This window comes from Lynx rufus, unplaced genomic scaffold (genome assembly GCF_022079265.1).
Source record: "Lynx rufus isolate CCGP_SWC_20201006 ecotype Redwood Valley unplaced genomic scaffold, mLynRuf1.p SCAF_9, whole genome shotgun sequence".
NCBI classification, from domain to species: domain Eukaryota; kingdom Metazoa; phylum Chordata; class Mammalia; order Carnivora; family Felidae; genus Lynx; species Lynx rufus.
In genome coordinates, this window is record NW_025814897.1 from 63,646,006 (window position 1) to 63,668,290 (window position 22,285).

General features: G+C 51.4%; 4 protein-coding genes across 6 annotated transcripts; 1 reads left to right on the plus strand and 3 right to left on the minus strand.

Annotated features, from left to right (window-relative positions):
* Positions 1-249: 249 nt before the first annotated feature.
* Positions 250-5,550, minus strand: RRP8 (ribosomal RNA processing 8). Its single transcript, XM_047072260.1, has 7 exons — positions 5,395-5,550; positions 3,881-4,247; positions 3,199-3,652; positions 2,980-3,109; positions 2,695-2,801; positions 2,514-2,610; positions 250-2,288 (listed from the first exon to the last, which is right to left on the minus strand). The coding sequence occupies exons 1-7, from the start codon at positions 5,491-5,493 to the stop codon at positions 2,169-2,171; spliced, it is 1,374 nt and encodes a 457-aa protein (XP_046928216.1). The 5' UTR covers positions 5,494-5,550; the 3' UTR covers positions 250-2,168.
* Positions 5,551-5,700: 150 nt separating this feature from the next.
* On the plus strand, positions 5,701-12,340 carry ILK (integrin linked kinase). 3 transcript variants are annotated; one of them, XM_047071103.1, is made up of 13 exons: positions 5,701-5,799; positions 6,225-6,361; positions 9,552-9,717; positions 9,861-9,956; positions 10,147-10,243; positions 10,344-10,427; positions 10,534-10,619; positions 10,761-10,870; positions 10,979-11,106; positions 11,188-11,309; positions 11,408-11,507; positions 11,615-11,745; positions 11,930-12,340. In XM_047071103.1, exons 2-13 carry the CDS (start codon positions 6,273-6,275, stop codon positions 12,077-12,079), a joined length of 1,359 nt encoding a protein of 452 aa, XP_046927059.1. In that variant the 5' UTR covers positions 5,701-5,799; positions 6,225-6,272; the 3' UTR covers positions 12,080-12,340. The 3 variants fall into 3 exon arrangements, with proteins under 3 accessions (XP_046927059.1, XP_046927061.1, XP_046927060.1); XM_047071105.1 differs by lacking the exon at positions 6,225-6,361 and having other exon boundaries at positions 5,704-5,799; XM_047071104.1 differs by lacking the exon at positions 5,701-5,799 and having other exon boundaries at positions 5,957-6,361.
* Positions 12,311-13,711, minus strand: TAF10 (TATA-box binding protein associated factor 10). Its single transcript, XM_047071106.1, has 5 exons — positions 13,465-13,711; positions 13,169-13,323; positions 12,869-12,933; positions 12,664-12,778; positions 12,311-12,481 (listed from the first exon to the last, which is right to left on the minus strand). Exons 1-5 carry the CDS (start codon positions 13,694-13,696, stop codon positions 12,392-12,394), a joined length of 657 nt encoding a protein of 218 aa, XP_046927062.1. The 5' UTR covers positions 13,697-13,711; the 3' UTR covers positions 12,311-12,391.
* A 486-nt stretch (positions 13,712-14,197) lies between these two features.
* Positions 14,198-21,080, minus strand: TPP1 (tripeptidyl peptidase 1). Its single transcript, XM_047071174.1, has 13 exons — positions 21,024-21,080; positions 20,838-20,909; positions 20,436-20,575; positions 19,127-19,277; positions 18,780-18,907; positions 18,450-18,628; positions 18,065-18,263; positions 17,729-17,917; positions 17,458-17,527; positions 16,898-17,018; positions 16,656-16,814; positions 16,358-16,483; positions 14,198-16,189 (listed from the first exon to the last, which is right to left on the minus strand). The coding sequence occupies exons 1-13, from the start codon at positions 21,065-21,067 to the stop codon at positions 16,049-16,051; spliced, it is 1,719 nt and encodes a 572-aa protein (XP_046927130.1). The 5' UTR covers positions 21,068-21,080; the 3' UTR covers positions 14,198-16,048.
* Between the last annotated feature and the right edge of the window lie 1,205 nt (positions 21,081-22,285).

The following is a 22,285-nucleotide window of genomic DNA, read 5'->3' on the forward strand; positions in this document are numbered from 1 at the left end:
ACTGGGCTGGCTGGTGGAACCATAAAGTCATGAATAATCCCATATGAACTCACACAGGCCCTCAGTGTTATTCAGTAATCTGTACGCCACTGCAATCTGACTTCATTCTAAATTTTTTTTTTAATGTTTGAGAGAGACACAATGGATACGAGCAGGGGAAGGCAGAAGGAGAGGGAGAGAGAGTCCCAAGCGGGCCCTTCACTGTCAGCACAGAGCCCGAAGTGGGGCTCAATCTAACAAACTGTGAGATTATGACCTGAGCCTAAACCAAGAGTCAGACACTTAACTGACTGAGCCACCCAGGCCTCCGATTTTAACAGATCTTGCAAAAGCATTTGACAGCTGACAACCTCTCTGTCCCTTCCTTTCGTATTGAAAGCATCCACTCTTCTGGTTTTACTCCTCCATTTCTGGCCTAACCTTCTCATCTTGTCAACCTGCACTCATCCATTTGCCTTTGCCCATCCATTAAATATTCCTCAGTTTTATTCTGAGCCATCTTCTCTTCTCACTACCTTACTCTGGATATCTTACCTATTCCTTTGACTTGAATTACCACCTCTAAACTGCTGATTCCCAAATGCTAGCCAGCTCTCTCCCGGCACTTTTACGTCCCTCTTCCAAATGAACACCTAACAGGTACCTGAAACCCAACATTTTGAATGGCAGCACCAGCTCAACTATTTGCTCAAGCGAGAAACCAGAGACTCAGTTCAGATTCCTCTCTCTCACCAACCTTCAACATTTCCCCTGTTCTGCCTGCTCACGTTCTCCTATCTGCCTATTTCTTCCATTGTCCCTAGTCCTCAGTGCCTACATCCTGTCCCCAAACCTGGGTTCTTGCAACACACTACTCTCATCAGTCCCACTCAAATGGATCCTGTCATGCCTTATCACCACCTCAGCAACAAGCTCTGGGAATACAAAAATAAGTATGACTTGAGAAGACTACAGCCTAATGCACAAAGCCACCACAATGCAGTTTAGAGAGCGCAGATGAAGAAATTAATTCTGCTTTGGAAAGGGTGGAGTAGGGAACAGCGAGGCTATTTGGAAGGATGAATAAGACTCTGCCAGTCAGACAAGTATTTGGCAGAGAGAAGAGCACATGGGAAGACACTGTGCGGTATGTGTCGAATGGTTCAGAGCCTAGCCTCCAAACATGTCCTCTGGCCGACAGCCTTCCTCAGAGTCTCCATCTCAATGGAGGTACCGACTGGCTCAGAGCACTAGAAGCTGTGTCCCATTGGGCACTCTCCGTTTTTGCTCTTTGAAACAGATAAAGAGGCTATATCTTTATACCTGGATCCACAGCAAATACCCTCTGGGAGAGGCCAAGGGTCTACCATCCCAGTTCATCTTTTTCCAGCGCCAGCCTTCCTTGCCCATAGCCATCCCAAGACATGCTTATCTGGGCCTACTGCAAGGCAGAAACAACAGACAGACCCTTCTGCCAATGGACAGCCCAAACCCCCACCCTACCATGGCACCAACCAGTTGTTATTTATGAAGAGACCCACGTTCCTCACCATCTTCCTCCAAGCACAGCTCAGAATCTTACCAGCAATCCCTAAATACCCTGGGAAGTAAAACCTGTTGAAAGCCCTATCTTGAGCTCTCCCAGAGTCTTCCTCAATCAACAAATTCATTCTTTACTTTTCAACCTCCAACCCTACCTAGGGAAGATTTTTAGAAAATAGTAAGGCTTACAACATATCACAGCCATAGCTACAGTTTATTAAGCACCTCCTATGTACTCAGCCCTGGCTTTAGATTTCCTCAGCAGATGGAAAATCTGAAGAGAGCAGAGATGCCAGGGCAGAAAGTCCACGTAGCTCCTGAGAGATGGAAAGAGGAGACAAACCCAGAGATGCCTTGCATTCCAAACCACCTAGTTCCCATGACATTTAGAGGATCCCTAATTCCCAAGCACTCTTGTATTTTCACAATAAACTCCTTATTCTTTAGCTAGCCCAAATGACTTTATGATCTTGGAACCAAGAAGCCTTCAACAGAGCAGGGCTGAACCAGGGGGTTTCATCACACTTCGTTCTTTGGATGGAGGAAGGGATGTACCCGTTCTTGGGTCAGAGCCTGGCTGGATACAGTCTTCAGAGTTCTGAGCCTGGAGTTCGAGACTTGCCTCCCTTTCAAGGGGGCCCCAGAGGTCACCTGCGCTTGTAGAGACATGGCTGAAGTTTCAGGCCTGTGAGTTGAGCCTTGGGACCGACCCGAGGAGGCCCAGTCTTTTCAAAGTCAAACAGGAAGAAGTGGCTGTTGGTAAGATCCTAGGGGCAGAAAAGACCTAGTAAGCTCCAAATCCTCACCCCAGTTCTTCAAAATACTTCTGTCCATGTCCCGCCCTCAGTTAGAAAGCTTCCAGGGCTCTCTCATGTGTCATGCCTTCAAGAAGCAAATGTCTGTGTCTGTGCCTATAGCCTCCTTCCCGAACACTATTACTCTAAAAAACGACCACATGAGACAAAAATAGGGAGACTTCTTGGGGCCCTCACCTTGGAGATGACTTTGAAGCCCAGTTTGGTCACAGCCCCCAGAAAAGTCCGAACATCTTCAAAACGGCTACTGACTTCAGCCACTTTCAGAAGACCCCTGAGAAGGATAAAAAGTTCTATGTAAATGCACGGACACAGGCATGTGCACATATATATGCATCCGTGTCCTGAGAGCTCCTACCCTGGCTTCAGCACTCTATTTGCCTCCTCTAGGAAGTCCCTGATGTTGGTTCCCATCAGTGAAAGGCAGAACACAGCCACATCCACAGACTCATCCTCCAGAGGCACCTGTGGAGAGTAGGAGTACTATAAAGAGCACACGATATGGGACTCAGATATCTAACACTGAGTGCTAGTGCCAGACACCAGGATGGGCAGGCAGGGCGGAGAGAGGGAGCATTAGAGATTAGCACACAGAGGCTGGGTCTAGACACAGTTCAGATACAGAGAGGAAGAGGGGGTTTACCTGGGCCATGTCACACACAGTGACCCTGGGGTCCAGAGAGGCCAAGTCAAAGCAGTGTACAGGGTTCCGGATACTTGAAGCCAGGCGGCAGTCCCCGCAGCCGAAGTCAGCTACCACCAGGGACGCAGGCCTGGGAGTGGAGGGGAGGGATCACTTACTGGTCTAGTCTGAGCCATGACTGACCCACATCGCTTCTCACAGTGCCCAACCCCCATTCACCGCTGGCGAAGATCTCTGGCAATGCGGTCCACTGGCTGCAGTGGCCACTTCTTGACTTGGCTCTGGAAGCCGCGATGGTAGAGGAGAAAGGCCTCAGGGTCTTCCTGGAAGAGACGCTGTGCAGCACTGCTAGGCCCTGAGTATAGCTGTTCGTTGAGGTAACGAAATCGAGCACCATCCAGCCGTTGTGCCATGCGGGCTCGCAGAGCCCCCGCCCGATCCTCATGGCTGTGTGGACTGGGGTCAGGAGGCATCTCTGTCTCCTCTGTGGAGACTGTGGCTGGAGCCTGGTCTGGTGCCTGAGGTGGCCGAAACTTATTCTTATGCCTACGTTTATTCTTTTGTCGGTTCCGCCACTGCTTGCGACTCAAGATGTGGGGGGGGTTGGCAGAAGTGGTCCCAGCGCTTGGCTGGGATAGGTCATTTGTATCTCTACTCTTCCAAGCTTTGGGACCTACAGGGAGGGAGATGGGAAAGCATATTTGGGGTAAGATCCCCTGAATTCAGAGGTTTGGCAATCATCCTGGCCATACCCCTATCCTTGAGAAAGGGACTGTTGCCTGCACGAAAGTACTTCTTATTGCCTAATCCCAAACCTAATGGTGGCAGGTAACCTCTGTCATCTATTAGGATACACTGATCCCCCTCCCTGTCCCCCACACATGTACATATCCATTAGTACCTGTTTGGTCATCATTGTCCAGGTGCTGGGCAGGGTTTGAGCGGACCTGTTTCTGGTGTTTCCTCTTCCTTTTCTCTTCTTCAGCAGAGTCACTGGCATTAAAAACCCCTTTGAGGCACTTTTTCTTCCTTTTTACTTCCTTTTCTTCAGAGTCACTGCCAGGTGGGCCCTGTTTCTGACATTTCTTCTTCCTCTTCTTCTCTACTTCAATAGAAACATTGGAAAATGAGGCCTTTTTTGAGTGTTTCTTCTTCCTTTCCACTACCTCCTCCTCAGAGTCACTGCCAGGCAGGCTAGGAGATTGCTGGGGAAGAGCTGCTGCCTCCAGGGCCCGTAACGTGGCCAAGAGCTGACGGTGCTTGGAGCCCTGGGGGAAAACAAGGGATGAAAGCAGGGGTGAGGTGAATAGAGGGCAATGGAGAATAAGAAGGGAGAGGTGGAGACGCATGTGGATTATTCCTAGTCAACTTCACTAGCTTGTCACGAAGCCTGTCAGACCGTGAACAACTTTCAAGTCACCATCTCAATCTTTGGGAGGCTGGAGAGCAGAGAAAGCATCCACCTCACTTTCTTCAAATTGCAGATGAGAAAATGGAGCTTCCCCAGGAATGTGGTAAGGCCACAAGCAACAGTTCCAACCTTCAATGTCAGGCTTTTGCCTCCAGCTGGTTATCTTTCTATAAAAGCTAGGGAGGTTTTTGAAAATGAGTAACAGGATCACACATGTGTATTTAAGATGAGTCTAGCTGTAGATGTAGTGTAGAGAACAAACCTGAAGGCACAAGCTGCCGATGGACGGAGACCAGTGGCATGGATTAAAGCAGTGGGATGAGGGGATGAACAGGAGGGAATAAAGCAGTCCAATTCCATGTTGGAGGTTGAGTGAAAGGTAGGAAGAGCCTGAGGAAGTACAACAGCCTTCACATGTGCAAAGGCTTAAAGGAGGTCTATTGTCTGAGAGGCCTGGACTGAAGTCCTGCTGGGAAGTCCTAGGCGAGGCACTTAGCCTGAAGGTTTTCAGTACCCACTCTGCACCACTTCTTTAGAATGGTAGTGCCAATAATCCTTTATTGTCATTTACTCTTGCTCTTTGCAGTCCAATCTCCACACTGCAACCAATGACTTTCTCAAAATGCAAATCTTAAGAAATCACTCCCCTACTAAATCCATTTCATTGGCCTCTATCCTTAAAATGCGCAAAACTTCTACTCTCCTCTCCAACTTCAAAGGCATACCCTCTTACTCTCTATGCTCCATCCACACGGATCATTGTGTGTGTGACCCTAACTACAGGACATGCTTTCTTGCCTCAGGGACTTTGCTCGTGCTTTTCCTGTCCAAGAAACCCTCTTCACTTCAGTAACTTCAGTAACTTCACTCAGTCAAATCTTCAGTTGGCCCAGGCGCACTCCCCCCCCGCCCCCCACACACAACGTAGTGTCCCAGCGCTCGGATCCACCAGGGTAAGCTTCTCCTCCTGAAACAGCTCCCGGTACCCCTGCAGGGTCACTCACCTTGATTTGCGAGGCTGCGGCAGGCCGAGGTCGTGCAGCTACAGGTTCGAGGCCCGTGGCTACTGGGGCCTCCTCGGCCCACTCCGGCTCTTCGAACATGCGGGTCGGGTGGGCGAAGTCGCGAGAGCCAAGCAGCTCTCCACGTGCAGCGCTAGTCTCCTGTAAACCGACCGCGCGTAGTCGCCGGAACTGAGCCGGAAACCAAAGAGTGCAAGTCTGGGTGGCTAGAGAGGCCGGCGCGGCGCCGAAAACCATCGAGTTTAGGCACTGCTGGCTAGAAGGTCAAGGGAGGCGGGAGGGAGAGTTGGGGGCCCGCGCTGGCCCGAGAGGGCCAGGGGCGGGGCTGGGCGGCGGGCGCGGCCGGACGGGAGTTCCCCGGAGAAGGCTCCTTCAGCCCGAGTCCCGGTGAGTGCTAGAGCACCCGTGCCGCTCCCCAAGGCTCGACCCCTGCCAACCCGTCAGCCTTCACTCGGCCCGAATACCGAGTAGGGAAGGAGGGCCACCCCCGGGAAGGACCCCCGATCGCCTCTCACAGGGTATAGGGCGCCTGAACTCCCCCTCCCCCAGCTCTGTTGGCGGGTAGGGTCCCAGTGCTTGCCCGCTGACATCCCTTCAGGGGACTCTACTTCCTAATCACCCCCTACCTCGTTCGGACCCGCCTTTCCTTCGCGCCCAGGGTACACAGTCGGGGATCATCCCGTCTTCCCCAACTCCTTTCCAGACCTCCACTAGCCGGAGAGGCAGCCGGGACCCTCTGCCCCCTACACAAACACTTATCTCTGGTGGGGGACAAAGCTCGGGGTTCACTCCCCTTCCCTGGATCCCTCCAGAGTCCCCAGGCTTCCCCAATCTAGGGGATTCAGCGCCGGGACGCTGCTATGGACGACATTTTCACTCAGTGCCGGGAGGGCAACGCGGTGGCCGTTCGCCTGTGGCTGGACAACACGGAGAACGACCTCAACCAGGGGTGAGCTGAGGTGGCTGGTGGGTGAGAAGAAGGGCAAAGACCTGCTCCTCTCCGCGATGTGGGGTACTCACGTTGGCTGGGGGCAGCTGACTTTCCTACCCAGCATGAAGAGTGCAAAGCACAGCCTGTGGGGGGCAGAGGGTCTCCACAGAGAAAACTGTTTCTGCTGACTCTTGACTGCTCCTCAACAAGAGTTTCATAGTCAGAGGCTGCAGAAAGCTTTCCAGTTTCAGTGAGCTGCACTGGCATAAGCTAGGAGGCAAGAGTGTCTGGAAATTGTCTACAGGTCCATATGGCTGCAGGAGGGAACTCTGAGCTTCTGTGGGCTGAAGCATTGGGTATGAGTGGGGAACCACAGGAGATAAGACTGGAAAGGTCTGCTGCAAGGGTCAGCCAGATCATGCAAGGATATTTAGGCCATAATAAGGCCATTTTTCTAAGAACAAGGGTTTAAACCCTTGCTGTGATATGATGAGATTGTTCATTTAAGTGTCATCTTGGATAACTTTTGAGGAGCAGGTGGCCATGTGGAGGGGGAATTGCTTAGCCCATCCCAGAAGTGGTGTTGCCTTAGACTAGAATGGGGGCAGATGAAAAAGAAAGAAGTGATCGGATTCCTGAAATCTTTAGGATAAAGAATTTATGAGACCTGGTGTGGAGAGTGAGGAAGGTCAAAGATGATGACCAAGGGCTCTGGCTTGGACACTTGGGTGGATTGTGGTTACTTTTACGGAGTTGGACAAGACTGAACGATGATGAGTGCCGCTCTGATATGTTAAAGTGACTGTACAGCAAAGTAGAAATGTTGAATAGATTGTTGGCTATGCAGATTTGGATTTAAGGACAGAGATCTGACTTGGAGACACAGATTTGGGAGGTATTAATGTATAGACAACACCTGAAGACACAGGTGTGAAGGAGAGGGGATGAGAAGCCTACAAGACTGAAAAGGAGCCACTGGAGGTTGTATGAGAAACAGGAAAATATGTTAGTTAAGCTCGGACAAGTGAATTTTCAACAAAGGGGTAGTGGTCAACAGTAGAATAGGCTGTTGAGAGGTCAATGAACTTGAGCACTTTGAAGTAACTAATGAATTTACAATTAATATATTGGATGATCTTTCTGAAGGCTGTTATACAGGGAAACGGAGGAAGAAACCAGACACCACCGGGTTCCTTCATTTAAAGTACTGTGAACACCTCCTGTGCTGGGTTCTAGAGGCCCAGAATCAGACATAATGCCAGCCCTCAAGGCAGCAGCCTGGTGGCAGGTTGAACAGGAGGTGAGGAAATAGAGAAAGTGAATGTAGACAAGGTTGGCTGAGAAAGGAAGGCAAGAAAAGCAGTAGTGGTGTTGATGATTCAGGTTGGTGGTTTTAATTCAGGGTTTTTTTATTTAAAAATTTTATTCCTTCAGGTTGGGAGAGTTTACTATTTAGGTTTGAGAGGTAGGGATCATCTATCATCTTCATCCATGCTTCACTCATGTTCTCTATGCTATTCCTCCATAATTCCCAGTCACTTTTTCCATTTTTCATATTCTTTCATAATTTCCATAATTCTTTCATAATTCTTCAAAGGGTGCTCTGGTAAAGAGTGAGTACCCTTATTATTTTGTTGGTAGGGTTATAAAGGCTTAGTTGAAGTTGTCCAGTGGGACTTGCATCGTGTAAAACTCTGGTGCCAAAACGTGAAGGGCTGGCATTAGTGAAACTGGAAGGCTTTGGTGCTGGTTTGAGGAGATAGGCTTTGGGGGCCCAAGCAGGCTAAATGCTGGATATGAGGTGGGGTGAATTCCCTGTACGCCTCTTTGGGATTACAGCCTGTGGCCCTGCGATGACAGGCAACCTGACAGTGAGCAGAACCCTTGTGCCCATACTTTTGCCCTCAGGCTCTGGCCTGCTCCTTGCCACAGACTGCAGGAGGCTGATAAACCGGGCACAAATTAAAGAGCTGGGAGGCAAAACTGACTGATAAGTAGAGGATAGTAGTTGCTTCAGAGAAGAGGAGGAGGGGGAAATCCACCTCCCAGGAAACCTTTTGGCTATCTCTAAGTGAGCTGATGAGGGCAGCTGTGGAGGAAAGTCATTAAGTTAAAGGCCACGCCCCACTCTCATCCCGAGGGAGGGGGACATCTGTGTGGCCTGCAGTGGCCAGACCTCTGATCTACTTCAGGCCATGCCCAGAGCTCCCACAAGGGAAGTGACCGCAGCACTAAGGCATCCGGAGGCTGCAGTCCCAGACCACGGACCGCCCCCTGCCCCGCCCCTTGGATGTTCACCGGAGCCCATGCTGGGTACTGGAGGGAATTTCCTTTTATGGCCCCAGGCTGTCAGGCAGACCCAGCTCCCACCAAGTGTTTTTTTCTTTTTGTACAGTTCTTTTACTTTAGAAAATACATGTCCTTTAGGGGGAAAAATTCTGATCCAGTTTTCTTTCCAAAGAAGCCATTCTCATTTTCCTCTCCTCATTCCATTCTCATTTTCCGGGCCCAGGATTGTTTGAATAGAGGAATCGTGTCTTACCAAACCAAATCCTGGTTTGATAGCTGCCTCATCAGTAATGACCTATCAAAAGAACTTCTCTTTTTCATTATAAACCCTTCCAAAACATTATTTTCATTGCAGTCCATTTTTAGATCTTAAGTTTCAGTACCAGAGCCAATCAGGAAGCTTGCTCCCTTTCCCATGAGTTGTGGCCTTCCTTCTCCAAGACACCCTTCCCTTGCATTAATATGCATTAAACACTTGTTGTCTATTCTCTCAAGAAGTTCACAGTCTTGCAGACAAGACAGCCCATTCAATTTTTAAAATCCAGTACACAAGTGGTATAGGAGGGGGATGTATGAGATGCAGTGGAAACAGAAAGGACCAACAGATGTTGCAAAAGGAATACAGAGGAAAACCAAATGAAGAATGGTACCATTTAATGAGAGAAAGGCTCATGGGAGATGATGAAGACAATGAATCATATGGTTTTGTTGGGATTTCAGGTGGTGGTTGGTTGGGTTTGAAGCTCAGGGGAAGGTCTTAATTAGATAGCTTTGGAAGTTGCTGGCATGAATGAGAATCAGTCCTGGAGAGGTAAGGTTTCCGGGAGAGAATATGCAGAATAACTATCAGTTTTTCTTCTGTCAAAGCCTTTGTTCCCATCCCCCCTCCAGATCAATAACCATTGTCCCTTCCTTAAAGGGACGATCATGGCTTCTCCCCCTTGCACTGGGCCTGCCGAGAGGGCCGTTCTGCTGTGGTTGAGATGCTGATCATGAGGGGGGCACGAATCAATGTGATGAACCGTGGGGATGACACCCCCCTGCACCTGGCAGCCAGTCATGGACACCGTGATATTGTGCAGAAGGTATTTATGAATGCTCCCTCTAGCCCACATCCTATACATGCCTGGAAGTCAGTCACAAGCACATGTACTCCTCTCTCCTCGCATGGTTCAACCCCTGTCTGTCATTTGTGTCTTCTGCCTCTTCTACTTGTCCATGGGACCAGCTGCTGCAGTATAAAGCTGACATCAATGCAGTGAATGAGCATGGGAATGTGCCCCTGCACTATGCCTGTTTTTGGGGACAAGATCAGGTCGCAGAGGTGAGTGCTCATGCCCGAAGCCCTGGGATGAGTGGGAAGCAAAGTCTGAGCCTGAATGGGAGATTCTAGAACCTTCAACCCATCCTGTGAGTACTGCTGAATAGAGTTAATACTACATCTGTATTCATGGTTGGTTGTGACCCTCAGGGAGGCAGCAGGGCCCCTCATCACAACCACCTTTTCATTCTAGGACCTAGTGGCTAACGGTGCCCTTGTCAGCATTTGTAACAAGTATGGAGAGATGCCTGTGGACAAAGCCAAGGCACCCCTGAGAGAGCTCCTCCGAGGTCTGTCCCCCACCCCCAGTTTGTACCCTCTTGTCTTGTCCCCCCACCTATATCCTCGCCCCATACTACAACTGAAGCGAAAATTGTTTTTCTTCCCCAGAACGGGCAGAGAAGATGGGCCAGAATCTTAACCGTATTCCATACAAGGACACATTCTGGAAGGGGACCACCCGCACTCGGCCCCGTGAGTCAGCTGTAAGGGGAGGGGAGGGGTGGTTGAGGGAATAACCTTGAGCTCCTGGGGCTGGGTTAGGGGGAAGCTTGGGTACCTGACCTGCCCACACTCTCAGGAAATGGGACTCTGAACAAACACTCCGGCATTGACTTCAAACAGCTCAACTTCTTGGCGAAGCTCAACGAGAATCACTCTGGAGAGGTGACCCTGCCCTTCTTGCCCCTCCCTCCCCAACCCCTAACCAATTACCTGCTCTTCACCTGCCTTAAGCTTTTCCTCCGGTAAGTGGACAAGAAAGCAGTGGCCTTAGTTAAAGCCTCCTAAACCTTACTTGTCTCTCAGCTATGGAAGGGCCGTTGGCAGGGCAATGACATCGTCGTGAAGGTGCTAAAGGTTCGAGACTGGAGTACAAGGAAGAGCAGGGACTTCAATGAGGAGTGTCCCCGGCTCAGGTGCGGCAGGGCCTAACTGGGAAGCTGCTGGTTCTGAAGAACCCGGAATAGCACCCAAAGGGAGATCTTTTATGCTGATCTCAGCTAGGGATACTCTCCCTCTTCCAGGATTTTCTCGCATCCGAATGTGCTCCCAGTGCTAGGTGCCTGTCAGTCTCCACCTGCTCCACACCCCACCCTCATCACACACTGGATGCCATATGGATCCTTGTACAATGTGTTACATGAAGGCACCAGTGAGTAGGGGATGCCAAATTTCAAGGGATGGGGGCAGGGTGTGTGAGCCTTTCCAAACTATTTAACTCTTGCCTCCTTAGATTTTGTTGTGGACCAGAGCCAGGCTGTGAAGTTTGCATTGGACATGGCAAGGGGCATGGCCTTCCTACACACTCTAGAGCCCCTCATCCCACGACATGCACTCAACAGCCGTAGTGTAATGGTAAGGTCACACTTCACTCCTGGCCCATGCCCCCAGAGCCCTTTCGCTGTCTAGAATAGGACTTACCTCCTTCCACATATCTATCTTCTCTTCCTCAGATTGATGAGGACATGACTGCCCGAATCAGCATGGCCGACGTCAAGTTCTCCTTCCAATGCCCTGGGCGCATGTATGCACCTGCCTGGGTGGCCCCTGAAGGTGAGTGAGGGCATCATGTTGGGAGGTAGAGAAGGGCCAGCTCAGTAGTAATGGAAGGGAGCAGAGACAGGACAGGCAGCTGGAATAGATAAGTCCTGTTCCTCCAGCTCTGCAGAAGAAGCCTGAAGATACAAACAGACGCTCAGCAGACATGTGGAGTTTTGCAGTGCTTCTGTGGGAACTGGTGACACGGGAAGTACCTTTTGCTGACCTCTCCAACATGGAGATTGGAATGAAGGTGAGAGCACAACTGTATGCACTGGTGTCAGAGGAATGGTGGTGGTAGTGACAATAACTATAGCAGGGCTGGGCTCTTCCCATTTTTGTTAGAATATACGGTAATCCTGTCCTGAGGACTAGAGGCCTCTCCCCACAGGATATTCAAGTCCTGAGACCCATTTTATTTTTCCCTGTATTTGCAGGTGGCACTGGAAGGCCTTCGGCCTACCATCCCACCAGGCATTTCCCCCCATGTGTGTAAGCTCATGAAGATCTGCATGAATGAAGACCCTGCTAAGCGGCCCAAGTTTGACATGATTGTGCCCATCCTGGAGAAGATGCAGGACAAGTAGAGCTGGAAAGTCCTTGCCTAAACTCCAGAGGTGTCAGGACACGGTTAGGGGAGTGTGTCTCCCCAAAGCAGCAGGCCTCTGGTTGCCTCCCCTGCCTCCAATCATGGTACTACCCCAGCCATGGGGCCCATCCCCCTGCCCCCATCCCTACCACTGCAGCCCCCAAAGGGGCTAGGCTCAGAGCTTTGTCACTTGCCACACGGTATCTCCCGGCATGGGAGGGACCAGCCCTGCCTGTCACAATAAAGTTTATTATGAAAACAGGCTGGTGTGGGGACAAGGGGACAGACAAGTACATTTAGGTTGGGTGGCTCAGGTGAAGTAGTGCGGCTTCTTCACATTGATGCCATACTCGCTGAGGGCAGGGGTCAAGTCCTCCATGGTTAGAGTGTACTTGCGGTCCTGAGGGAAGAGGGAAGAGCACCAGCTGAGCATAGGAATCCCAGATTTCAGTCCCAGGTGGGTGACCCTGAGTAGGTCTTTCACCTCCCCTAGGGCTCAGGTTCCCCAAAGGAGTTTCAGGATAAATTAAGCCTCCGATGCTGTGGGAGGTAATTACTGATTCAATGAGCCTCCCCTCACACCTTGCTCTTGCTTCGGGAGCTGCCAGAAGCTGTGCCCTTCATTTTGCAGTGCTGTAGGGCATCGTTGGCAATATCTGAGATGAATTTCTGGGCAGCTAGGGAGATGAGCCGAATTCTAGAGAGAAAAAAACCGGTGTGAGAAAGAGATGGGGCAACAAACTCCGCACAAGCACCCAAGACTCTAACTTGCCCAGACTGTACTCACATGCGTGGGTCCGAGGCCTCAAAGCCAGCGCGGTTCAGGTAGTAACCAGTCACTGCATCTGGGATCTGAGAGATCAAGGAGACGACCGTCAGCGTTCGCCCTGTGCAGTGCCGAGCTGAGAGGGTGAGGGAAATGGGTGGAAGGCCTGGCTTTCAGGAAGCTCACAGTTTGGGTGGGCAGAAGGGATAAACCAAAGAGCTAGTAGGGGACCAAGTACAAAAGGAAGCTAGAAATCCAGGTGGCGTAGCGGAAAGTTGGCCTGACAGCGGGTCAATAGCCTCGTTCAGGCAGGAAGCCCACCGTAGGCGTGTAATCCTCCAGCTGCATCAGGAAGTCCACCAGAGGCGTGCTGGACACCACCGGCTTCACGTCTCCGTTGGCCGCGCTCGGCAGCACGTAAACCCCGTTAGACATGGCCCCCTCCGGGGGCGCCGCGCCGCCCGCCGACACCGGAGCTGGAGGAGAACCAGCAAGCTGAGACACGGAGGTGGGAGGCACGGGGCCCCAGCTAGGTCTGCCTCAAACCCTCTGCCCTCACCCACTATTGGGCCCAAGACCTAGGCGCTGCCCTCACCCTCACCCGTCCCAGTCCTCACCCGCCCCGCGCCGCTCGGCCGGCTCCCCGGCCCGCGCCGCCACGGGTCCCGTGCCCCCTGCCGCAGCTCCAGCCCCAGGTCCCCCTGCCGTCCCCGCAGGGCTGGCCTTGTTCTCCGCAGCGGTGCCGGCGGGCAGCGCTGCGGGGGCCGAGACCGCGGGCGTCGGGCCCGGGGCCGAGGCGGCGGAGCCCGGCGCCGCCTCGGGGTCCGCGCCGGAGCCGCTGCAGCTCATCGGGCCGGTGGGAGAGGCGGCGAACAGAGCCGCTTCCGCTTCCGTTCACGTTACGCACACACCATGGGTGACGTCACACGCCCCGCGCCTCGCCCCTCCCAAGTCGTGTTTGCAGTCTCTCGGGCCTCCCGCGTCCTACTTGTCAGTCTGCCCGGGAAATGGCGCAGACGGGCCACTCCCCCCTCGCGCTGTACTCTTAGGCCCTTACGCCGGCATAGGAACCGTGAATGTCGAGGACGCTCTTCTGCGGGTCTGGGACCACTTGTGCAACCTGGCGCTTGAAGACTGCTTTCAGACAGTCCTCGACCACCGGTTGCCTGGTAGTCTGCATCCTTTCTAGTTCCCTTACTCAGCCCTTTACGGGTTGGAACGCAAGCCCCACTCCCCTCCAGCTGTCCAGAGAAGTAAGGGCAACAGGACAGCGCACGGTGCTGCTGTAGATGGGGAGGGAAATATTTCAGCTTGAGTAAACCACATATGCAAAATCACAGCGAGTGAGGGTGGGGTTTTCAACGCAACATTTATTTAATTCCCAATTGCCGTAACTGAGCTAGGGCCTGGAAATACAAAGTTAAGTAGGACGAGGTTCTAGGCCTCTAGGCACCAACAGTCTTGGAAAGGGAGGCAAACAGGTAAACAAGCATTTTCAGTACTATGTTGGAGTTAAAATACTAGAGGTAGACACAGTATGCGGTGCAAGGGAGGAAGGGAACGAACATCTACTGCCTACTTCTTTGTGTCAGGCACTCTATCAACTTTATTCCATTTAATTATTTCCTGGTTATTGTGAGAGGCAGATATTGATATCCCCACTTAACAGATTAGAGAAAAGATTCAGGGAGATGAACTTACTTGCCCAAAGCTCTCTCGTAGTCTACATCAGAACCAAAAATCAAACAGATTTGGTTTGAAAAAAGCTAAAATTTTTCTAACTAATTTCAACTAACTTCAGAGAGCCAAAAGGTTCACAGGAGGAGGTGACTTCTGAGCTGAGTCTTTAAAAGAATCCTGGAAGCCAATCAGGCAAAGGGAGTCAGAGTTCATGTTAAGGGTGCAGAATAGCTTGAGCAAAAGTGAAAGTGGTGGTGGGGGAGGGCAGGGAGAGCAAGGAGGGTAAACACTTTGTTATTCAAGAACAAATAGCAAGGAAAAGATAGGGTTTGTGAATCATAGCAAAAAGCCCAAATTTGATCAGTAATGTTTGAAGGGTTTTAAGTAAATGACCTGATGAGATTTGCATTTTACTCTGGGAAAATGGTTTTGTGGAATGGATGGGCAGGAAGTAAGGACACTTTGTGCAAGGGTCTCTGAACAATTCACAGGGGAGAGAATATGGCTCTAAGCTAATGTAATAGCAGTGGAGATGGAGAGAAGTAGATGAGTTCTAGATATAGTTAGGAAATACAACTGGCAGGACTTGCGTCTTGCTAAAGCTATATTTAAGAGGTAAAGTCAGTAGGAGTTATTGATTGACAGTAGTAATGGGGAGGAGGAGGTGAAGAAAATGGGAGTCTAGGATAACACTTAGATTTCTGGCTTGGTTGGAAGAAGCATAGTATCATTTACCAAGAAAGAACACAAGAGAACAGTCTGGAATTGGGAAAGGAGGGAGATGAAGTATTGAGTATTATACAACTTGCATTTGAGGTATCAATTACTGTTGGATATAAAGTCTGATTTTGTGAGATTGTGATAGCTGTGGATACCAGGTGATTAATTTGTTCCAGGGAACATTGAGAAGAGCAAAAGACTAAAGATGAAGCAATGAAGTATACCAACATTTAGTGAGGAAGGAGAGAATGAAAGACGAAGTGGGAACAGTCAGAAAAGAAGTTAAGTCCTGAAGTCTAAAGAAGGAGAAGTGGACAGTTCTGACGGAGAGCCCATAAAGCAAAGACTGGGAAGTGAGCACTGGATGAAGCAGCAGGACAACCATTGTTTGTAATTGCCAGGGAAGTAAAGAGTGTAAAAGTGAGAGCAGAGGTCTCATTGCAGTGAACTGAGAGAACATAAAGTGAAAGTGTACACAGAGAGCACAGACAACAGTTTGAAAAAGCTTGGTTGAAAAGAGAAAAGAGAAATAGGAGGGGGTTTGGGTGGGGTAGGTTATAACAGTACTGGTTATAACATCTGTAACACTACTGGTAATAGCATCTGTAAGAGGAATATGAGGCAGGAGTAGGGAGACCTGAGTGTGATGGAGCAGGGTAAGGTTGGGAGACATGTCAAGCTCAGAGCATTTCAGGGTTAGGAAGATAAGCTGTCTGCAGCAGTCAGTGGTTGATGGTTCAGCAGGGCTTCCAACAGTGCAGAATAAGGGACCGAGCCACCAGCTGGGGGGCAGGGAACAGGTCAAGGGTTGATTAATGTCTTCAGCAGAGCTGGGAAGTTGGGTGTTCCCCAGCCTGTCACAGGATCCCAGCCAGGGCCAGAGCAGAAACCCTGACCCTGCACCTCTTCATTCAGACAGGACTCATGGCAGCCATGGGTTACCTAGGGAAAAGGTGGGCATCACATCTTGGCCTGCTTGTACCAGTACTAACAGACTAAGCTCCTTTACTTTGTATTCACATTTCAGAACCCCATCAGAACTGCCCTCAAGTTCATCTTTGTACTCCCCATATTCATTAAAATGTCCACACCCTTCCCTTCCATACTTACATCAAAGAGTCCCGCCCCACGCTGCTTATAGAGCCTTGGGTTGAGAAAGCCAAGAGGGGGGCGGCCGCTGAGGATTCTATGTTCGTTTATCAGGGATAGTAGCCCACCAAACACTGGAGTAGAGGCCTGCAAAAGTGAGGGTGGGAGTAGAGGTTAGGGGTTCAGAGGGATTGGATTTGGGGGAGGAATGTCTGAAAGGATCAGAGGTCTCTGCAGAGTCAGGGATTCTGGGTGCAAGGTCTTTGTAGAGGGTGAGGATGGTTCCTGAGTGGGGGTTTGGAGCCAGGCTGATTCTTACCGAGGTGCCAGACACCCATGGAATGGGCACGCTGTTGCTGACCACCCAGTAGCCATCGGAGAGTGCGGCCACATCTGGGTAGGCACGGCCACTGGCATTGAAGTAACTAGATGGTGGTACATGAGGACTGGAACTCAGGAACTGGGCTACAGCTTCCTCCTGAAAGGTGTTGTTGAGTGAGTATTGTCTGCTGAATTGAGGATCCCTCCCACCCATCCATCCACACAAATACACATACACACCTGGTATGAAGGCTGCGGGAACACATTGCTGAAGCCACCCCCACTGATGTAGTCAACGATCTCATTTGTGACTCTGAATGGGTTCTGGAAGGATGTGCCTCCCACTGTGGTGACATAGGGGCTGAGAGCAGAAGACAACACTCAGTTTGTCGGGGTGCCCAGGGGACCTCCAAAATATGTGGAGATGGGTAAGTATGGGCTAGGTCTTGCTAGAGGCACTGGACTCTGGGGGGAAGCATGTACATGGGGGAAGACTAAGAGGTTTTGCGCCCTCGGGGCATGGCCTGAGGTGATGGTGCACACTTCTCTACAGCACATTCACCAAATCTTCTACTAAGATGCTTGGGAACTGAGGAAGAGGAATACTGGGAGCTGCATTTTACTCAGGAGCCGAGGGACCTAGACCTATAGGAAGAAGAGGGGAGTGCAGTAACCAGAGCTGGTTAAACTGAGGGCTGAGCTACAGGAGCACCTGGTGGGGTCAAGGCAAAGATTCCAGATTATGAGGTCATAGATGGAAGATTGGTGGTCACAAGTAAGTGATGAGCTGGAGTGCTTACCTAGAGGCAGGGAAGCTGGGACGGAACTGGTGTCTTCCAGAGACAGACCAACACCCAGCCCCACTGTCACCTAGAGAAAGACCAAGTTTAGCACTCAGATTAATTGGTCAGAGCTTGATATGTGTGTTCAGATGTCAGAGAAGAAATTAAAGAGTTATTACTGCAAGAGGTCAAAGTTTAGAGGTCAGATCAGTGGTCCCTGTTGAGTTCAGATTATAAGTCAGAGATCACAAGAGTTCCTGTGGGGTCAAAGTTTAGAGTAGGAGGTCACCTGATGCAAAGAGCAGGGTGAGACCCCGAGCAGCAGCCTTCATGAACTCGGTGTTGACCCGCTGAATGTAGGCGCTGCTGAGGGAGTCCTCATCATCTCCATAGCTCACGGTGTGCACATGTGGCAGGGCTGACTCATTACTGAGCACCAGGAGCCACTGCAGGAAGGGCTCCTGTGACTCATGCCGGCCTGGATTTGGGAGGTGGGGGAAAGCACAAGGGCAATCATTTAGGAGGTTGTCAGGATCTCTCTCTCTCTCATGGGATTCCCTTGAGGGAGTAGTGATCAACACTCCCCACCACCCACCTCCCCACCAACCAGTCCCCTTGGCAGTACCAGGGCTACTGTAGACCCAAGTGGAGATGTTGGCGCCGGCACTCATCAGGTACTCCACATCTAGACTGGCCTCGATCCCAGCCCGGCCCCGGCCCTGTTGTCCAACCACACGGGCTACTGACGCTTGGTGTGCAAAGTTCCCACCAAAGAGGCGCATGAACTCAGCCAGGTCTGAGTCATGGAAATACTGCTCCAGAAACTACAAAGGGAATCAGAGCAGATATCATCGGTCAGAGGATTCAGCCTCAAAGTCAGGGCAGGGGACACTGCTCCAGGTCACAGGATAGTGGGTGAGAACCCAGGGGTGGAGTCAGGGAGCAAGCCCCACACTGGGGAGGCACCTTGGATAGGGTGTGAGGCCCCTGGAGCTCTCTGCACAGCTCACCTGGGCACAGGCTTGGCTGTTGTTGGTTGTGCCAGAGCCCACGTCTTGTGCTGTCAAGTTGTATCGCTGACGGATCACGGATGGGGTCACGCCCAAGTGCAGGCCAACAGTCCCTGACACCTGTGGCTCAGGGCGTTGCCTCAGGGATGATGTGGGGGGAAAGCGGTGCAGCCCCCCCACTGTGGGGAGGGGTCAGCCTTGAGGAGGAGATCTTTTAGACTCCAACCCCCACTTTACCACTGACCCCACCCCACACCCGCCATGGCATCTAAACTTTTCTAGCCCCTGGCTCTATGTGCTTCAACCCCCACCAGCCCCACTTGGTGTTACCAAAGTCCACATGAGGGGCCAAGGCCTTCGGGAGCTGGTATGGACGTGGGGACCTTATAACATGGATCTCTCCAGGTCCCCCCACATAGCGATGAAACTCAGCCCCAGAGAGCAGCAGTTCTGCCTGTCTGGAGGTCAGAGATCAGAAAACAGAGGTCAGAAAGCATGGACAAGAGCAGAGGAGGCTGCCTGAACATCACTGTTTGTTGTTGTCTCCCCATGTGTTAGCTCTTGCCCACAAGTACCTGCCCCCCCCTCACCCTAGGTCTCAGTTCTCTCCCGTTGGGGTGACATGTCTCCCTGATGGGATGATTGGTACCCTCCATGGGGCAATCATTCCCTCTCACCGGACACTCAGCCAGCAAGTCAGAAAGTCCCGTGTGGTCACTGAATGGCAGTTCTGGGCTCCAGCAGCCAAAAGCCATTTTTGGACTGTGCGGAAGGTCAATGGTGATGGCCGGACCAGTTCAGCCACATCCTCTAGGGTCAGGTATTTTCCTGCATAGATTCAGTAGAGGATCTTGCCTTCATTCATTGCTTTTCCAAGTTGCCTTTTTGGACCTCAACCAGGAGACATTGGGACTTCCCAGGAAAACTGGAACAGGGTCTTGAGGGATGGGTGAGAACTTTCTAGCAAAAAGGCAGGTTGTGCAAGCTATATTTGGGGGCCAGGGGAAGAAAAGACTAGGGAGACTTGGAATGTTATGGCCAGAAATATGGATTTACCCTAAAGGTCACAAGTTTGCAATTGCTGCATCAGAGCATGTATTGCCATGATCATAACCAACATGTAAGGTTAAGAAGTTAAAATTTTTCATTTTAAGTTTATTTACAGTAAAAGTTTTCAAAACTTTCAGAACCAATTATAAGATGACACCTAATTTAGTTCCAGTCTTCATACTTGTTTTTAAGCTTAACATGATAGTGTGTCACTATTTTCCTGCACAGCACCAGGCACATAGCTCCGGGGTAAATCTGAGACTGCCCCCCCCACCACTCCCCACCCCTTCATGCAGGGGAGGGACACTATCCAGCATGACCACTGGAGCAAAACACTGTTTTAGAGAAGAGTAGGGAGCATGGTGGGGAATGGGATGGAGGGGAAGAGACTGCAGACCGCTCAGGGGGCTGGGCAACAGTCTGGGTGCAAGAAAAAAACAAATGTATTGGCAGTAACAGGCAATGGTAAAAAGTGGACGAGGCTCTTTCAGAGCTGAACTGACAGCCCTCGAGTCTGACTGGAGGAGGAAATGGGCATGTTGTGGGTAAGGTAGGTAAGGAATTTGAGTTGATGGGTACCTATCTGTACTGCATACTACTTCCCAATCTGTCTGGTAGCTGGTAAGTAGTAGAGTCAGAATCTGAATCCAGATCTGATCACACAGACTGTGCTCTTAATTTTCAGGTTTCTAGCCTGACACACGTGGAAAGTTTTTGGGGAAAGAATTTGAGTGAGTTTTGGACAGTTTATTTCCAGTTCACTTTTTTAAATTCAGAAACTCTTCAACGAGAGCCACTGCTATTCAACTGCCCTATATCACCACCTCCCCAGGCACCCAGAGCACGACCCTGACATTACGTGCACCATCCCATGCTCAGCCCAGCCCTGGGTCCCTCCATTGCATCCCACATCCCAGCCCCAGTCCCAGTAGGCACCGTAACGAGGAGAGCCGGGATCCGACACAGCCTGCACCAGCTCGGATAATCTTTCCACGTTCTGCTGTCTCAGGGCAAAAGTGAGACTCAGCTCTTCCTCAGAGTCTACACGGCCCAGGGACACCCAGCCCGGGGGCAACCTGCAGGGTCAGGAGTCATGAACATGGTCTTTGTTAGTGTGGGGATGGAAGGTTCAGGATTAGAGGCTGAGACCTGGGGTAGGATCCCAGAGGCAGATATGGCTCACAAGAGGTCAATGATCAAGGACTGAGCCTGGCAACTGGGGATAAGACTTTGCAGTGGATACCAGGAGCTGGTAAGAGATTGAGGGAGGCTGGGACGAAGACAGTGGGTGCAAAACAGGGCATAGGGAAGGAGAAGGTCTGTGCTAAGTCAACTTACGCCAGCTGCTGGTCAGGCTCCGGGCTGTAACTGCATTTGCCAGTGACGAAGAGGGCAAGGAGCCCTAGGAAGCTGCAGAGACAGCAGGCGGGTTTTAGCCGGAGCTGGACTGTCACTGCGTTCCCACCCTCCAACACGTACTCCCTCCAACATGATCCCCTCCTCCCAGGGCCCCCTAATTCTCACCAGGCTTGGAGTCTCATTCTGCCTTTCTGGAGGTCTGCTGTCATGTGACAGATCACATGAGCTCTAATATTCCGCCACCTGGCATCTGCCTAGAAACTGGTGACTGTGCTGGCTCCTCCCTCAAGTGGGTGGTCCTGAATGCTGGAGAATGGGTGGGGCTGCCACCAGGATCCTTCCTCCGTGGCTCAAGGAGCACTGGGTAAGTCCAGGGCTCCCCACTGCTGCCAGAGTCCAGCCAGCACTCACCGTGGGGGTATAGGGCAGTGCTGAAGAGAGGGGCTCTGGGGCACACAGACCCACAGACATGGGTTCCTGCTTAGCTATATGGTATCAGGAAAGCCACTCAACCTCCTGGAGCCTAGGCTTCATTTAGAATATGAAAGCTATTGTATTAAAAGTCCTCTGTCTCATAGGGTTGCAGTGAAAATTCACAGCGATAAAGCAGACACACTGCTCACCAGAGCCTGATGAGGAAAAGGTTCAACAAGCTTGAGCTCTTATTACATGTGGACCCTCAAGCCTAGAGTTGATCATCCCCAAGATCTCTCCCCATTCGCCAATACCTCTCTAGGTCACTGCTACATCTCCCTGGCCTCCGGCCCTTGTTAGAGGGAAAGGCCAAGTGCAGAGATGTGATAGTTAGCCTCAGGCTAGGCCCGGGCTCCCAGTGCCATCCCCACCCCAGATGCCCCTGCGTCCAATACCCCTCCGTGCCTCCTGAGGTGTCCACAATGTATAGGGTGCCTTGCAGTCACCCCCCCCCCCCATCCTGACAGCTCCCACAGAGTACAGCCGGACACTGGATACAAACTGCAGTTTATTAAGGCTCCAGAGTGAGAATTGGCACTTGGTTCTGGGCAGGGGCAGGGGTGTCAGTGGAACCCAAAGGAGCTGGGCCTGAACAGGTTGGAGGGACCTCCCCCCATCCTCCCTACCCCCCAATAAATAAAGTCTCAGCTCCACCTCAAGGTGCTGGCACAGGGCAGGAAGCCCTCACTGAGGAGAACCCAGGGCTGCTGCCTCCTTCATAATTCTCCCCACACTGGACCTGGCCCTGGGTCAGTGCCAAACAGGGCCTCTGTGGCACTGGTGCTCTGATGGGGCCAGGGTGAGATGTGGGACCTGCTGCCACTGGAGGAGTTTAGGATGGGGAGCTGGCCTCCCCCGTGGCCAATCATGGTCCGAGGCTGCCCAGGGCAGGCTCAGATGGGGCCTGCATTGGGGACACTGTGCGCATCCCAGGTCGGGGCCCAGCCTGGGCC

What these genes read in the sequence shown, in the direction of transcription:
- RRP8 (XM_047072260.1), bottom strand. Translation starts at nt 5,493, where the DNA reads ATGTTCGAAGAGCCGGAGTGGGCCGAGGAGGCCCCAGTAGCCACGGGC. An exon ending in GGACAATGATGACCAAACAG is followed by an intron (nt 3,653 to 3,880) that starts GTACTAATGGAT and finishes CCCTCCCTGTAG; the next exon opens with GTCCCAAAGCTTGGAAGAGT. An exon ending in AATAGAGTGCTGAAGCCAGG is followed by an intron (nt 2,611 to 2,694) that starts GTAGGAGCTCTC and finishes TATCCTTCTCAG; the next exon opens with GGGTCTTCTGAAAGTGGCTG.
- ILK (XM_047071103.1), top strand. Translation starts at nt 6,273, where the DNA reads ATGGACGACATTTTCACTCAGTGCCGGGAGGGCAACGCGGTGGCCGTT. An exon ending in GACAAGATCAGGTCGCAGAG is followed by an intron (nt 9,957 to 10,146) that starts GTGAGTGCTCAT and finishes TTTTCATTCTAG; the next exon opens with GACCTAGTGGCTAACGGTGC. An exon ending in GACCACCCGCACTCGGCCCC is followed by an intron (nt 10,428 to 10,533) that starts GTGAGTCAGCTG and finishes CCACACTCTCAG; the next exon opens with GAAATGGGACTCTGAACAAA.
- TAF10 (XM_047071106.1), bottom strand. Translation starts at nt 13,696, where the DNA reads ATGAGCTGCAGCGGCTCCGGCGCGGACCCCGAGGCGGCGCCGGGCTCC. An exon ending in TGGAGGATTACACGCCTACG is followed by an intron (nt 12,934 to 13,168) that starts GTGGGCTTCCTG and finishes TTGATCTCTCAG; the next exon opens with ATCCCAGATGCAGTGACTGG. An exon ending in GCTCCCGAAGCAAGAGCAAG is followed by an intron (nt 12,482 to 12,663) that starts GTGTGAGGGGAG and finishes CTCTTCCCTCAG; the next exon opens with GACCGCAAGTACACTCTAAC.
- TPP1 (XM_047071174.1), bottom strand. Translation starts at nt 21,067, where the DNA reads ATGACAGCAGACCTCCAGAAAGGCAGAATGAGACTCCAAGCCTG. An exon ending in ACTTGCTGGCTGAGTGTCCG is followed by an intron (nt 18,908 to 19,126) that starts GTGAGAGGGAAT and finishes TCTGACCTCCAG; the next exon opens with ACAGGCAGAACTGCTGCTCT. An exon ending in GTGGGGCGGGACTCTTTGAT is followed by an intron (nt 16,190 to 16,357) that starts GTAAGTATGGAA and finishes CCTTTTCCCTAG; the next exon opens with GTAACCCATGGCTGCCATGA.